Genomic DNA, 17,546 nt, shown 5'->3' with positions numbered 1-17,546 from the left:
TTTATTATTTAGAGGGGTCAGCTCGACAGTGCGGAGATGTGTTGAGAAAGAAACTGGAAAGTCTTACGCCGTGAAGATAATTGACATTAGCAGCTCGCTAGCCGACGGCACCTCTGTGCGTGATCAAGTTTTGCACGAGATCCGAATGCTGAGGGAAGTAGCTGGACATCCTTATATAAGTAAGTCTTTAGTTTAATGGACAACTTATTCCCTTCCACTAAACTCAAAATTTTAATTCTATTCGTCCACTCATAAAAAACCCTGGAAGCTTAATGCCATCCAATAGCTGTGAGGCGAAACAGGATAGACTTACAAAAAATGTGCATAAAATTCGTAAGGTTTTAATGAAACTTTTTGACTTATTCAATTCGATGGATGGATTCAATATCGGATGGATACGATCGTTTTTCAGAGCTGGCGGTTAGTGATTGGATGATAGACTCGTACCAATTTTATTGGCAGAGGTTACTATGATAATATTTATTTTGTTGATTATTTATAGTTATTCTAACTATTCTTTGTTAATACTTTACTAGTATTTATTATTGTTGCTTGGAGTAATGTATGTAGCATTTTACAAATTTCTTTGTGTATTTTTAATTAATACACATAACAAGGTACCTCATAATAAGTATACTAGATTTACATATGTAAAGGGACGTATTCAGAAATTCAGTGTATTTAAGGGGGAGGGGGCTTAGGGCGAAAAAATCTTTGTATTACTTTGTCTATTTTTCAATCGCTTTAGTATACATTCGGAGAAAATATATGTGAAAATCGAAACAGTAACAAAAATACGCATCGTAAACTAGTAAATTTTGGAATTTGTCAGTACTTTTTTTTTTATATATTGGGAGAAAAAATTAAAATTAGTCAAATTTTCAGATCTCTCGAATAATCAAGACTTAATTTTCCAACGCATGATACCTTTGTAGTGGGGATGAATCAGTCCCTTACCCTACTCATTCTGCTCCTGTGTATGGACACATGTTTGAATTAACTATTGAATTCAGTAAATTTTTGGGTTGGACCCTTATTTTGACTCCACTGCCTTATACCTCGGGTACCCATTGTATAAAGTCAAGCGATTGTTTTTGCGAGCTGAAGGTTAGTAGTTGGCTGGGGGTTACAGACACTTAACAATTATACAGGTTGATATTATAATTTCGATATTTACTTGTGCTCATTATTTATAGTTACTATTACTGTTTCTATCATTATTATTTTACTATTATTAATCATTGTTGCCCAGAGTAATATATGAAGCATACCGTACAACAATCTTTATGTGCTTGAATCTTCGGTCAAAAAAGCTCAGCTTTTCATGAAAGAGATTTTCCCTTTAATATGCTCAACGTTCACATAACTTTCAGCTTAATATATACTGAAACGTATCATGTAATGAATATATTAAATATATACATGTACAGGGACGCACCTGAAAATTCATTGCGTATGAGGGGGAGGGAGTGGAGGGGCAAAGACGAAAAAAATTTACAGAAGGGGGAGGGGCCTTGTCCTACTTTTATCTAGTTTTTATTTGCTTTAAATTACCGTCGCAAAAATAAGTTATGAAAATCATAATAGTCACAAAGACACCCATCTTCAACTAGTGGATTTAGATTTTGTCACTTAAATTAGTCAAATTTCTAGTTTTTTGTAGTATTTTGTATATATTTCCGAATTTAAGATACATCGGAGGGGGGGGGTCCCTGCCATATCCTGAGATTCATCTTATTGTTCATTGACACATGTTTAAATAAACAAAAATTGGATATATCTTTTGACGATATCTGTTCAATTTATTGAGTAGATTTTTGGGCTGCACCGAGAATCCCCCAACGGAGTAGCCAAAATTGCTGCCTGTAGCCAGATGAATTATCTGCGACATATGCTTACAGTGATGATGAGGGGAATCGTTTTAACAAATTTCTTTTTTTTTATTGACCAAAACCTTTTGATATTTCCTATCTTGGACGGTGACAGGGGGCGGGGAGGCAACAAGAATTGTAAAGGAATAAGAAATAGAGAAAAATATTGGTAACAACAAAGTTTAGGGTAGTAGTAGCCCCCAATCCCGCTGGGAACTTCACGGCGGTGTTCATGCTTCTTGTACCTTATATACTGTCATAGTTAACCTTCCAAATAGCGCATGTCTGATAACCGAAAATTTCCCTTTGGGAGAAAGATTTTTCTATGGCAAAGACGCCCAGTTTTTTCCCATTCCCCATTCACGCTTAGCAAGGTGACGTCATGACTTCCAAGTGGCATCACTACCTGGCTTTCAACCCATTTCGCATTTGTTTCCATCATCTTACAAATTTCAGTTGTTTGGGGGGGGGGTGGCTACAAGGGAAACTAAACAAATGGATCCTAAATTTGTTTATATCTCTTTTTGTTACATTTTCATGAGTTGATCAAACATTTCTGGGGAGAGCCTTTGAAAACTGCTAATTTGTTGTTTGAGCTCAAGTTTTGTTGTTTTTCTTCAATTTGTTTTTATCAAGTTTTGGGAATATGGTAGGAACTTAGCTGCATGGGGTCCACCGGAACCAGCAAAATTTTGAAAGAATTCTATGAGAAAAAAAGGTTAGGGATCTCTGCTCTATATAGTAGGGTGTTTTATAACATTTTGTGAAAAGAGGGAAATTGCGTTGGGTGCTATCTTTCTTCAGTACATGTGGCTTTTTGCTTTTTGTACTTGTTTCCATCATCCCTCAAGCTGGGCTGAATTCAATTAAACATAAAGTAAAATTTCGTTTCTAAAGTTTGAAACAGCTTTTAAGTCGAAATATTTTTAACTTGGCTGAAAAATTCTCAAGTCATGTAATTTAGCATTAGTCATGAAGTTATTATTTTCTCTTTCAAGTGATTTAGTTTGTACGTTTTTTTTTGTCATTTAATGTCGTCAATATTGCCAACTTTGTCAAGGAATTCCCTGTTGCAGTCAGTTGAATTCTGACATCTATCTCTATTTAACTTTGAGTTTATTGTGATTATTTATAAGTGATTTAGTTTGTACGTTTTTTTTTTGTCATTTAATGTTGTCAATATTGCCAACTTTGTCAAGGAATTCCCTGTTGCAGTCAGTTGAATTCTGACATCTATCTCTATTTACCTTTGAGTTTAGTGTGACTCATGACTTTACAAATGAAAATCAGGGCACTACCATACACATTTGCAGCTTTTAGAATGTTCAGGGAGTCAATGTTGGTTCTCCAGTTAGCTTTAATGTTTGTTTAAGCACATTCATAATTCAATTTTTTTTTTTGCAGTCGAGCTATATGACGTTTTTGAATCAACCACATTTATATTTTTGATATTTGAGCTCTGCCGACGAGGAGAACTGTTTGATTACTTGACTAGTGTAGTTACACTATCAGAAAAGAAAACGAAGTAAGTTTGTTTCAAAATAAAAACTGCTTTAAAAGGAGATGCACATGTAACGTTTGGGGAGAGGGGTGTTGTAAAAACCACAAAAACTGGTGAATTTTGTGGAAAATGTAGGAAATTAGGAGTACTTGCCCCCTTCATTTTTTGCACACACACCCTCCCCACATATTCTGAAAGATACCTTTCCTAAGCATTTTTTTAATAAGAAAAGCCTTTTCTATATTTTCGTTGAAAAGAAAAAAAATGAAAAAAAAAGACAAATTTGACTGCTAGAAAAAAAGTTAGGCTACCAAAAAAAAAGCATACAAAAATATAAGAAATTCTGTTTACATTTATTTATTTTTTACTTTTGTACGAGTGAAACAATTTTTTTCGGGGGAGGAGGCTCTAAACTGGGTCTCCCCCGGTAGAAAATGGCTGAATCATAATGTTTATATTTTGTTTGTCACCAAATTAAAAGTACATACACCTGCTGTTTATTTTCATTTGGAGGAAAACGAAGTAAAGGTGCAGGATTTTTTTTTTACTGAAATTACCTAAATTAGGAAAAAAATTAATTTTTTATTAAATCTAGCTAAATTTTGTGCTAAATCTTAACTAAATACTAAAAAACAAACTAGACAAACATTCGAAGTTTTCAGGACTTGTGCTTTTTCTTTTTATTTGAAAGTCCTTTTTATTGTAATGGTATTATTTCAGTATAGTGATTTTATTCCAGAGGAACCAGGATGGTGACAGTGGGACAGGTGGTAGCACTACGAAAGATTAGTGGCTTCCTTTGAATTGCCAAGGGCATCAAAATAATTATATTTTGCCCCCTGAATCCGTCCTAGATTTATTATACCTGAAAATCGTGATTTTCTACGATTTTTTCCTTCGGTGTTTTATATTTATGAAGTTTTTTTGGACAGTGCCTCATTTTCGTCAGTGTTGTCACGTTGAAGCCTGAAAATAAATAAGCTAAATTAATTTGTTAAATTTGACAGCACTTTTCATTCGTAAAGAATCAAACATTGGCAGTCTGTTGATTCCCAATAATTACAGTGTTCGGACTCGCCTATAAATTCCAATATTCCTATATTTTGATGCACTTCTATAAAATGCCTATATTTTGGCTAAAATCCTATTATTCCTATATTTTCGACTGAAGAGCACTAAGAACATTGCTCAAGATTTGTAATTTTCTGTCTTTTGGTGTAGATTGATAATTAATTACAACTGTTGAGCTTTTTGAACTTAACTAATGCTTTGTGTTGGACCTAGTAAGCTGCTTCTGCCTGGGCTATGCTGTTGTGTTGACTTAGTAGCCTATGTTTTGTTTTTTGTCATGTTGGGCCTGTCTGAAATGAGCAAAGATCAGTGTATAGGCTAGCAGTTTCTGCTTAATGAGACTGGAGTTCTTGCGACTTATGTGTTTCCTGGCTGAACGCTGGCTGGCTGATGTGAATACGGCCCAGTTATTCAAATGGGCTATTCTAAGATAGTTGCTAATTGAGGGAAGTATAATAGACGTGCACTGGGTAGGCTATATGCTACATTCTGTGATCAATCTGTCCTTTATCTATCTGGTCTTTATCCCCTTCTAAAGAAAAATGATGTTACAAATTTGGCAGGCGTATCAGGAACTGGACCAGATTAAATTAGAAATAGTCGTTTTCCCGATCTGACCATCTGGTGGGAGTTTGGGGCCTGTTAATTCAGAAAAAATAGAAAAATTAATTATTTTTAACTTACGAAGGGTTGATCAGATATTAATGAAATTTGATGTTTGGAAGGATATTGTGTCTCAGAGCTGTTATTTTAAATCCCGACTGGAGCTGGTGACATTGGGGGAGTTTGGAGGGGGAAACCTAAAATCTTGGAAAACACTTAGAGTGGAGGGATTGGGCTGAAACTTGGTGGGAAAAATAAGCGCAAGTCCTAGATACATGATTGACAAAACCAGAATGGATCTGCTCTCTTTGGGATAGTTGGGAGGGGGGGTTGACTCTGAAAAATTAGAAAAAATGAGGTATTTTTGACTTACGAACGGGTGATTGGATCTCAATGAAATTTGATATTTAGAAGGATATTGTATCTCAAAGCTCTTGTTTTAAATCCCGACCGGATCTGGTGACATTGGGGGAGTTTGGGGTTACCTAAAATCATGGAAAACGCTTAGATTGGAGGGATTGGGCTGAAACTTCGTGGGAAAAATAAGCACAAGTCCTAGATACATGATTGAAATAACCAGAACGGATCCGCTCTCTTTGGGGTAGTTTGGGGGGGGGGGTTGATTCTGAAAAATTTGAAAAAATGAGGTATTTTTAACTTACGAACGCGTGATTGGATCTCAATGAAATTTGATATTTAGAAGGATATCGGGTCTCAAAGCTCTTATTTTAAATCCTGACCGGATTTCGTGATACTGGGGGGACCTAAAATCATGGAAAACGCTAAGATTGGAGGGATCGGGATGAAACTTGGTAATTTATGTGACCAGGCATCCCACGCCATCTACCACAGATCTGATCCCGAGGACTTCCGAATCCTATATTTGGCCTATATTTGGGCCCGGGAAATCTTATAAAAATAGGACAGAGCCTATAATTTGAAACGAACCGACCTGTCCGAACCCTGTAATTACTATCAAACAGTTCGAGGTAACGAACTGTAGTAAGGAGCGACCCGGCTCAATAATAACCGAAACTCTAAAAAATGGAATTTTGATACCAATAGTTACATCAAAAGAATCAAAAGTTACGAGTCTGAGAAAATTTGCCTCATTTTAGAAAATAGGGGGAAACACCCCCTAAAAGTCATAAAATCTTAACGAAAATCACACAATCAAATTCAGTGTATCAGAGAACCTCATTGTAGAAGTTTCAAGCTCCTATCAACAAAATTAATAATAATAATCTTTATTCTTTCCCTTTATCACAATGCAATAACATGGGTATCGTCAAACAAAAAAAAAGAAAATAGAAAAACGCCAAAAGACGCAACATAAAGAACACACATGATGAGCTATCACTTCGATTTGAGGATATTGTCGTTGTAGCGTTTCACGTAGTATGGAACGAAGGAGTTTAAAAATCTTGTCGTTGAGTGTGTAGGTGGGCATTCTAACAGTTCTTTTCCCTCTTTAAAAGTTGCCACCCTCGTCTTGTGTGCGTGAGTCACTGAAGTAAACTGAGGCAGGATATCTCGGTGCGTTGGGGACTTCAGGATGTCAGCTCCAAACTTCATCAGCGTTTCGTGCCTCCTTTCATCCAGGGTTGGGAGCCTGAGTTCGCTCAAGCTTTCTTAGTAGTTTTTGTAATTTGATCCAAGAATTATTTTGCAGGCTCTTGTCTGAATTGTTTCAAGCTGACTTCTGTCTTTCTCTGTGAGCGATGGGTGCCAGACAGGACAGCCGTACATGACTATGGGCATTACATAAGTTTTGTAACACGAAAGAAGGAGTTGTTCTGTCATTCCAAACCTTTTGAGATTTGCAAAGGATTTTAAAAGACCAGCTGCTTTTGCTGTGATCTGGTTGATGTGATCTCCGAACCTAAGATCGTCACTTAGTGTGATGCCGAGTATTTTGACTGATTCCTTTGTTTGGAGAGGTACAGGTTCGTCAATGCTCTTCTTCTTTAGGAAGTTGACATGCAACACACAGCTTTTCTCGAGACTTAGCTGGAGCTTCACTTGATCAGCTTGATCCCGAAGCTCTGCAACCAGGGGCTCGAGCTGGTCGTGTGTTTGTGAAAGGAATCGTAGTAGCGAATATTTGGTGTCCATACAGACGCCTAGCTTGCTTTAGTAGTCTTACTACTATATTTCTCTTCCGTTTATATTCATCACAGTGGGGCTTTGTCTTGTAAAGCATGTCTCGCTCTCTCATTGCAGCTTTTATGTTCGGGTTAACCCATGGTTTGCTCAGTGGCTTAATTGTAACTCGCTTCTCAGAGAAGAATCGTTCGTACTCTCGAGTCGTTTTCTCATTGAAGAGTTCGGTCATGCTGTTTGCATTTTCGTCTTTGAAAAGGCGGAACCAGCATACCGAGTAGCCAATTATGCCTTCCTCTGTGAGCGGACGGTAAGTGAATTGGGTTGGTTTACTAGGTTCCACTGTTGACTTTGGTCGCAATAGAACAGTTGCATGGTCGCTGGCTGAGAGTGGTGCTTCCGCCGAGGGATCTAAGTAGAAATCACCAAGTGTAGTGAAGATCAAATCGAGGGTGTTTTCTCCTCTTGTTTTTACATTAACTATTTCACGAAGGGCTGTAGAGCTTTCGATCCAGTTCGGCTTCAGGTCGTTGAAATCCCCGCAAAGAAAGATTCCAGCATATGGATATTTAGTTCTGACGAGGTCGCAACTTTGTTGGAGATATTCCACTAGTTGTCGCCGGTATGGTCCTCTTGGAGGGAAATATACCGTGGCATATATCAGTGATGACACTTGACGAGGTAGGCCTTTTGGTCGTGCCCAAAGCCATGAAACTTCGATGTCATGGGTCTTTGGCACTGAGACATCCAGGATCCTGTGAGGTATGTTTTCTTTGCAGTAGAAACCGACACCGCTACCGTGCGTCATAGGCTCACCTGATGCGCTGCAGCGTGGGGAAATGTAACAGGAGTACCCGTCGATAATGGCCAAAGCAGAAGACGAAATCCATGTTTCTGTCATGCACATGACGTCAATGTCGCGTTTTCTTAAGCAACTTCCATATCTTCTGTCTTGTTGTTGAGAGAGCGAACATTCGACAGGGCTATTGTTGAAAAGCGGTAAGTTTGGGTTGGCTTCGTATTAAAAACTGTTCTCTTTTTCCCTCTTTCCAGATTGCAGGAAGAAGAATCAGGAGTCTTTAGACTTTGACCTTGAGTATTTATTGAGGTGGAGGTGGTGATGATGCATTTTGGATTTGTTTTGATTTGCTGTGGCCAGGGGAGTCCCTTTGCGGGCAGGTTATTTGACAGAGTCGATTTGGTTTGGGATTTACCTGTTTTCCTCCCTTTTTGCAGGTCGTCGTGGCGATTGTCAGATGGGTTCCTCAAGTTGCAGAACGCTGGGCTGGAGCTTTGTTGGTTTTGCTCCCCATTTGACAGATTAGATGGTGGAGGTATGTTTCTGTAGAATTGGCACCAAGAAGGCGACAGCTCAGATAACGTTGGGTTACGGATTCCTGGCCTTGTCATAGTTATTATTTGTAGAGTTGATGGTGGTGGTGTCAGGCGGTGGTAGTCAAGTAACATATTATTCACTCTTTTGTCTATGGTTCTTTGTTGCTATTGTTGTGTTTGATCTGTTGCTACTCGCTCATGGATGGCATTTTCAATTCTTTTGAGATTCCTTCTTTCTGCTTGAGTCTGTAACTGGAGTCGTGTAAGATCAGGCCCTATGTAGATCTCACAGCGGGTCTGGGGATCTGTAGAATTTCGCAAATTTCTGGCGTTTTTCAGAATGCTATTACGTTTTGCCAAAGTTGAAGCGTCATCTCGGAGCTTTACAAGGAGCTTTCTTGGTTTGTCATTTTCTCTTGTTCTTCCTAGTCGCCTAGTCTCAATAAAGTCCTCGATTTTTTAAGGTGGCTCCTAAGCTGTTCTTTCGGCAAAGTCCAATGATTACTTGTGACTCTATTCCATTAAGATTATCAGACTCAGGAATTCCCGCTATGACTAAGTTATGTCGTTTCTCTTACCGCAACTGCTTCTCCTTTTCAGCTAATAGAAGCGTTTCGATTGGGTTGGTCGCGTAGGCTGCAGTTGGTATACTTGCACCAAAACCGGCTGCTCCATTTTGAGCCACATGGGAATACAGTGCTTGATCGCCGGAATTTAGAGTTGATCGTCCCTGTTCATTTGGATTGACGGTTTTCGTGCGATCTGCCATTGTCCTAACTTGTAGCTGTAGATGGGCTACATTCCGCTTGGAGCAGGATGAACACTCGTATTGAAACAAGATTGATTTTGGGTCATGAAGTATCATCGAGAGGACAATATCAGGGTTTATTCCACGGCAGGAGGCCTGCTCCCACTCACTACAGAAGAAACGGCGAAATGATGTGCTGGCTTCAGTCTGGGTGTGGCAATAACTGCAAGGTTCGCTACGAGATTGTATGGTAGGGGTTTCGTGGACCAAAGGACTTTCACCGATGATCGAGGGTTCATTGTTGTCTAAAGACTGCGTTGAAGTACGCAGTCAGACATTAAAATGTGGAATTTCGGATTTTTGGCAGAAGATAGATCACGCATGCGTGTTTATTTGTTTTTTTGTTTGTTTTTTTTTTCCCAGGGGTGATCGTAGCGACTCAATGGTCCTAGAATGTCGTGAGAGGGTCATTGTAACTGAAATGAAAAGTTCTAGTGCCCTTTTTAAGTGACCAAAAAATTGGAGGGCCCCTAGGTCTCCTCCCACGCTCATTATTTCCCCAAAGTCACCAGATGAAAATTATGAGATAGCCATTTAATTCATAATAGTCGAAAAACCTAATAACTATGTCTTTAGAGACGACTTACTCCCCCGCAGTCCCCGTGGGAGGGGCTGCAAGCTACAAACTTTGACCTGTTTTTGCATATAGTAATGGCTATTGGGAAGTGTACAGATGTTTTCAGGGTGATTCTTTTGGTTTAGGGGGGAGAGTTGAGGGGGGGTGTACGTGGGAAGATATTTCCATGGAGAAACTTCTCATGGGGGAAGAGAATTTCAATGAAGGGGGCGCAGGATTTTCTAGAATTGCTTGAAAAAACAATGACAAAATAAATATGAACATTTTTTTCTACTGAAAGTAAGGAGCAGCATTAAAACTTAAAACGAACAAAAATTATTACGCATATGAGGGGTTTACCTCCTCGTTATACCTCACTCTTTACGCTAAAGTATTTTTAGTAATTTCAACTATTTATTCTACGGCCTTTGTGATTCAGAGGTCATTCTTAAGGAATTGGGACAAAATTTAAGCTTTAGTGTAAAGAGCGAGGCATCGACGAGGGTTGAATTCCCTCATATACGCAATAAAAACATATGAATATAGAAGTTCGTTACGTAAGTTAATTCGTAAGTTATGTATATTTTTTACCAATGAAAATGTTTGTAAAAAATTTAAAGTTCTAGTTGCTTTTTTAAGTGATCAAAAAATTGGAGGGCAACTAGGCCTCCTCCCTCGCTCATTTTTTCTCATAATATTCCGATTAATTGCAATTAATTAATATGCAAATTTCGTTTTAATTATTTATGTGCGGAGAGCCAAGATCAAAATGTGCATTAATTCAAAAACGTCCAGAAATTAAATAAAAAATCAAGCTTTTTTTAAATGAAAGTAAGGAGCAACATTAAATCTTAAAACGAACAGAAATTACTCCGTAAAAAAACTTTTTTGAAGGTAAACACTGGCACAGTCTTTTTTTTATTTCATAACTTCTTAAGCTGTGTGTTGATGTTTGTTTTGGCTTATTTTTGCTGGTCTTCACCCACGTTAATATTTTTTTTTTTTTTTTTTGTTTGGTGCCTGCTACTACTAGCATAACTTTATATGGAGGTCATTTCCATTAAAAATTAAATTCTCTTTTTTGTATTTTTATAAGATGTTAAAAAATTGTATTAAAAATGTTATATGGAGGTCATTTCCATTAAAAATTAAATTCTCTTTTTTGTATTTTTATAAGATGTTAAAAAATTCCATTAAAAATGTTATATGGAGGTCATTTCCATTAAAAATTAAATTCTCTTTTTTGTATTTTTATAAGATGTTAAAAAATTCCATTAAAAATGTTATATGGAGGTCATTTCCATTAAAAATTAAATTCTCTTTTTTGTATTTATATAAGATGTTAAAAAATTTGTAAGTTTTTTTTGTATACTATGAGACATAAAATTATTGAGCATAAAATAAGGATTGTTTTCTGCAAAGTGTATTTTTTTTTTACTCATCTTAGTTACTGCTCGTTTTAACTTAACGTTTTATTAATAAAAGACTAAGGATTATCGTTCTATTTCCAATATTAAAAATAAGTTTTTTGATTTCAAATGATTGAATAATTTTCATTGTCGTTTCTTTATAGTGCCTCTCAAAATTTCAAGATTAAAAATTTTCCACATGATAGCGTATAACTTGCGTATGCATCATCTGATTTTTACATCTCTGACGATTTGCCCCCCCCCCCAGACAAATGTTTGCGTTTGTACCTGCTTTGACGATTTTGATTATCCACTGGAATGTTTTACATACAAGCATATTTCTGATCAGAAATACTAAGTATGCACTTACTTGTGATAGAAAAAATTGCAGAATTTGCCCTGGCACGTCTGAATTTTCTTTTGGCGCGCAGTTTATAATAAAATTTATAATAAAACTGTTTTGGTTAACGAAGATTGAACCTGGAGGGGGGGGGGGTTGAAATAGCACCCCTGACTCTTTCCCCTCTCCTGCCTCTGAATTATCAAGAACTATAATTACAAATATGTACTTGTCGGCTATTCAGTACCTAAACGCCTTTTTTCTTTGGTGTATTAAATAATAAAAAAAAAAAGGTTTTTTTTAAATGCACATAAGCTGCGACATTAAAACTTAAAATGAACGGAAATTATTCCGTATGTGAAAGGGGTTGTCCCCTTCTCAACACCTCGCTCTTTACGCTAAAGTTTGACTCTGTCTCACAACTCTACTTTTTAAAACAATTAAAGAAAATGATGATAGATAGCCTTGATAGATAGATAGCCTTGATAGGACTTGATAGATAGCTTAATTTTTGTAGATAGGAGCTTGAAACTTCTACAGTAGAGTTATTGGATACGCTGAACCTGATGGTGTGAGTTTCGTTAAGATTCTATGATTTTTAGGGGGTGTTTCCCTCTATTTCTAAAATAAGGCAAATTTTCTCAGGCTCGTAGCTTTTGATGGGTAAGACTAAACTTGATGAAACTTATATATTTAAAATCCGCATTAAAATCGATTCTTTTGATGTAATTATTGGTATCAAAATTCCATTTTTAGAGTTTCGGTTACTATTGAGCCGGGTCGCTCCTTACTATACAGTTCGTCACCACGAACTGTTTGACAACCCTTCCCAGAATCAAAATTCTGAAACAATCCTGAAATCAGACTAAAAGAGAGACTATCCATACATATATTTTTGGTTGTAATGATTAGAAATCTTTTGTCACCTTGTCATGGAAGTTTTGAGTGAAAACCGTACTCATAGTTTCCGGGATAGAATATGGATTATTGCAGGTGCCAAAATGACAGCATTTTAATTTTGCAAGAATTAGAAAGCCTTGCCAGCAATTGTTGGCTAATGAAATGTAATTGCTAATTTCTGACAGCGAATGATGTAATTTTAAGGTCACCTCTTCATATTCGCTGCACAGTATTAAAATAAACTTCCCCTGTCTTTTGTATCGAAGTGTCCCACTTTCAGAGTAAACATTTAAAGCTGTAGAGAAGTCTCTTCATATGACTATGTCTCTTTCTCTCTCTTCCCCTCCTCTCTCTCTTCTCTCTATCTATTCATCCGTCCCTGTCTGCCAATCATTCTTTCTCACTCCTCTCTGCTTCTCACTCTCCTCACTGCTCTGTCATTTTCTCTCGCTGTTGCACTCAATATATCTTCATATTTGTATTCTTAACAGGAGGAGATATGCTAGATGAGAATTAAAGTTATACTACCATCCAAGGGATGTGAATTTATCTTTTGTTTTGAAACTGCGTTTAACCATAAAATTACTTTTCAGTTTTGCAGGGTAATCAAAACGAAAATTATCCATTTGTTCATTGTTTCGTAGCTTTTGATTAAAACCCTGACTTCCAAAGTTAAGTATATTTTTTTCTGCATTGAATCCTAGGATCTTACAGGACCCCATATTGATTTACTCATCAGCTTCATCTACTAATGACTGATTGCCCAGCGTCAAAATTCCCCGTTACTCTCATTTAAAAATACAGCCTTGAAATCAGGATGACCTTATCAATCCTGTCTTCCCCTTTATATTTTCGCCCTTTTGTAAGACAAATTTAAATGAATGTTGTAAGTCGTAGCAGTAGAGTAGTTCGCGATTTGGCAACAACCGTATGTACACACTGTGTGTGCTGTATGTACACGGTATGTAACTGTATGTACACAAACAACTGTATGTACACACTGTAATATCACTCCGGTCTTCCCCTGCCAGCAAGTTTTTCGTTTAGCCTACCGTAGAACAGGGTTCTATTAATTTTTTATTTAAGACCCTTTGTGATTTTTAATTTATCCTGCAAACTGAAGGTTAATAACCATATAAATTAGAATTCTGTACTTTCGTCAGAATGATTCATAACCCTTAAGGGATCTGTATTTTTTAGCGGAAGAAAAATGAATCCTGATAGCAGAAACAATAACATTGTCCTATTACTACTGCTGCTACTAACCATTCAATGCAGCACCAAGTGGCCTAATGCCAGCACAGCCGCGTACGTTCCTCCTCCATCCTGATCTTTTTAAAGCGTTCCTCTTTAATCCCCTCCCAAGAAGTCCAAATTTCCTTAAAATGGTGCTAGGCTTATTTCACCGCAGTAAATTCCCCCTCCACTGAAAACACCTCTCAGGAAAACTTCTTCGAAAAATCACCCCCACATGCAAAGTTGATCAGCCACAGGAAAAATATGACTAATAAAAACCATAAAATATAAAGGAATTTGGAATATTCTACCTATATTCCTTGTCTAGTTTTAGTTTTTTTTAACTTTTCTAATTTTACAACAATAATTTAAATTCAAGTCCTTTTTTTGAAAAATCATTATATTAGCCATTTTTACTACCGTTGATAAATAAATGACCATGTCAATTAAATTATGTCGATTGAAAACGAACAGGCAGGGAACACACAAACAAATTTGCTGGTTCAATATTCGCCTTATTTATAAATATACTTCAATACAGTAATAGATGTATAATAATAAATATAATAAATTTAATAATATAATGAATTTATACAGTAATAAATATACTTCCATTTTCAGGCTGATAATGAAACAGTTGTTTGAAGCTCTGAGTCATGCCCATTCGATGAATATCGTTCATAGAGATGTAAAGCCCGAAAATATACTTTTGGACGATTTGTATAATGTCAAATTGACAGATTTTGGTTTTGCAACCAAGCTGAATCCCGGTGAAGTTCTTTTCGGTAAGGCCGGTGTGGATTTTGCTATATGGCTTAAATGTTGTCACTGACATTCGTACACTGCGCGCCAATTTGGCGCGTTTTTAAACTTCTTACATTTTGGCGTTAACATTAATTATGAGGCTTTTAAATTGTGAATATTTTAAGTAGGTGTTAAATTAATCCTTAAATAATGTCTACGAAATTGTATAGTGTCTGCGCCCTTTTGGTATTGAATGAGTGTAAAAAGGTAATACATAATAGAAAATAAATAAAAGGTCCAACAGGGATAAATAATTAAAAAAAAAAAAAAAAAAAAAAAAAAAAAAAAAAAAAAAAAAAAAAAAAAAAAAAAAAAAAAAAAAAAAAAAAAAAATCAGCTGATGACTGTCTATGTAACAGAAAAGTTTTATTTATAAAAGAATCCAGCAGCTATTATTGATAAATGAAACGTAGTTTGGGCATACTAATGCCAGTTTCATAAACGTTTTAAACATCAAAGATAAAAATCCAGATATTATTTTTGTCTTTTCTAAAAAACAGCAAGAATAGTAAAGTAAGATATTCCGCTATTTTATAATTCTTTCTACCAACTGACATGGTACCACTGTAAGTGCTAAGGACATTGGAACCATTATTTCACTGAACAAGGACAATTTATGCCTAAATTTGTATCAGGATGAGCCCTTTATAATACAGTTTAGCCAATTTTAAAATACCCATTCCACAAACAGATCCACTCTTTTTCTAAGGGGCAAGGGGGGGGATAACTTTAAAAAAGCGAACTGTGCAGCAAATATGATACTTCTGTGTAATGATCGTAAGAATATTGATGGGGGGGAAGGGTTGCAAGAAACGAAGGTTCCCTTCTCTCTGAGCATGGTTTGGGTCGGTGATCTTAACCGTGGAAAAAACTATAAATATATTGAGCGGAAAATATGAGGTTAAAGATTCTATTTGTATGCTTACCTACACAGAACTGGGAGGATGTGGGTTCATCTCCCGAGAAAAATTTTTGTTCGATAAATATCTCATGCTTGAAAAGCTTGAAAATCGCGACCTGGAACTTCCTTTTTGTGATTTCAGAGCCCTTTTCCTCTTTGGAGAAGGGGTACCCCCCTTATGTTTAGGATAATTACTGTTTTAAGGGTAAGCTCCACTATTCTCGATTTTTTTTTTTTTTAAAGAGTTGAACTTTAGCGTAAAGAGTGGCCCTAAGTATGAGGAAGCCACCACCCTCCTTAACTCCTGGCTCTTTACGCTAAACTTAAATTTCTGCTTAACCGTGTCAAGTTATACAAATTAACACATAAAATGGAGATATCCTAAACATGAGAGGGCTGCCACCTCTTTAACGCTCCGCTCTTTTGCTGTAAGTTTTCGTGGTGCTGGTTGTGCACAATATCTTGTTTTTTTTTTTTAGTATTATAGGTATATATGGTTTTAGCTTCTTTTTTCCTTCTCTTTTGTTCTATGAAACTACTACAAATTGGATTCAATTGATATTCTCCTTTATCACTATTTATGCTAATCCCTGTATACATAATTCGTTTTTAATTATTGTAATCTTTACAAAACTTTGTATTAGTCTCAGTCGTAAGTAGTTGCAACCACAAGTAGATGTAGTCGAACGATGACAAAGTCACAAGTAGTTGCAGTGACTAATATTTACAGTCTTAGTCGCAAATAGTCGTGCTCGTAAGTTGTCGCAGCGTCGACCCCTCTCGGTCTCTGCATTATGCATTACCAAAAATAATGCTTAACAGTAAGTGTACAGGAAGTATTCAACAATTAAGGACTGAAAAAATGCCAACTAAAGACAATACATTTTCTTCCGGGATGTGTGATTCTGAAAATTGACTTATTGCATTAATGTTCCATAAATGAATCTGAAATGCTCCTGACCTGATAGAGGTGTAACACATACTTGAGGTTGGTATAATATAAAAGTTTAGGGTCCTTTTTTTTATATCCCTGCGTGATTCTATTATCAACAAGATCAAACTTGGCTGCCTTCCTAATAATATGTGCGTATTTGTAGGTGACATTCAGATGTGTATCTATGAATTGTCTGTGTCGTGACCTACCCAACTGACATTATGGACAGGTGGAAAAAATGAAATGCGTTCCTATCAACTGCCAAAAACAAAGAGAGGAAAAAATTTTTGTCCCGTTTCCAATATATGTAACGTAAATAAAAACATTATGCAACAACTATTTGTATTTGCTTGTTGCATTTAAGTGTTATTAGGAGTGGAAAGGTTTCGAAAACAGTTCTAACTATTTTTATGGGGTTAATATTTTTTTTCTATATGTTTTTATGTTTTATCTTTTTACAATTTTTGCATCTGTATTTGCTTGTTGCATTTAAATGCTAATAGGAATGGAAAGGTTTCAAAAAAATCTCTAACTATTTTTGGCCCTTAGTATTTTTTTCTATATTTTTTTATGTTTTATCTGTTTATATTTTACATTATTTGCATATGTATTTGCTTGTTGCATTTAAATGCTAATAGGAATGGAAAGGTTTCAAAATCAGTTCTCCTGGGCCGTTATTATTTTTCTCTATTCTCTATTTTCTCTATTTTTTATGTTTTATCTATTTATATTTTACATTATTTGCATTTGTATTTGTTTGTTGTATTTAAATGCTACTAGGAGTGGAGAGGTTTCCGATAAGCAATCTAATTATTTTTGGGATGTTATTATTTTAAACATTATTTATTTTTTATTTTTTTTATTTCATTTAAATTTTAAATTATCTACATTTGATTTGCATATTACATTTAAATACTATTGGGAGTGGGGAGATTTTTGATAAATGTTCTAACTGTTCTTGGGGGTTATTATTTATTTTTATTTTTTTTCATTTTGCTTATTTATTTACTTCTATTATTGTTAGGTGGTGGCCTTCATTTATATTTTGGAATTTGAAATTTAAAGAAAATTTAGATCTTGTTTGAAAAAATAATAATAATAATAAAACACATCCCCTTTTTAGATGTCCTTTCTTACATCTAGATGTTCTTTGAAAATTTAATGAAATTATTAT

The 17,546-nt window shown here is 35.9% G+C and overlaps 1 protein-coding gene across 3 annotated transcripts in view; it reads left to right on the top strand.

The window, feature by feature from the left end:
* The window catches only part of LOC136040096 (phosphorylase b kinase gamma catalytic chain, skeletal muscle/heart isoform-like), a gene marked incomplete at its 5' end in the record, with an annotated part of 62,159 nt that overhangs the window by 9,513 nt on the left and 35,100 nt on the right, over window positions 1-17,546 (top strand). For all 3 annotated transcript variants that reach the window (XM_065724188.1, XM_065724187.1, XM_065724189.1), the window contains 3 exon segments: window positions 13-179; window positions 3,276-3,396; window positions 14,355-14,518. In XM_065724188.1, the coding sequence (XP_065580260.1) occupies window positions 13-179; window positions 3,276-3,396; window positions 14,355-14,518 (452 nt within the window).

Source organism: Artemia franciscana, chromosome 20 (genome assembly GCF_032884065.1).
Source record: "Artemia franciscana chromosome 20, ASM3288406v1, whole genome shotgun sequence".
NCBI lineage: Eukaryota > Metazoa > Arthropoda > Branchiopoda > Anostraca > Artemiidae > Artemia > Artemia franciscana.
The sequence above is the reverse complement of the archived record's forward strand: the minus strand, read 5'-3'. Positions and strand labels throughout refer to the sequence as shown.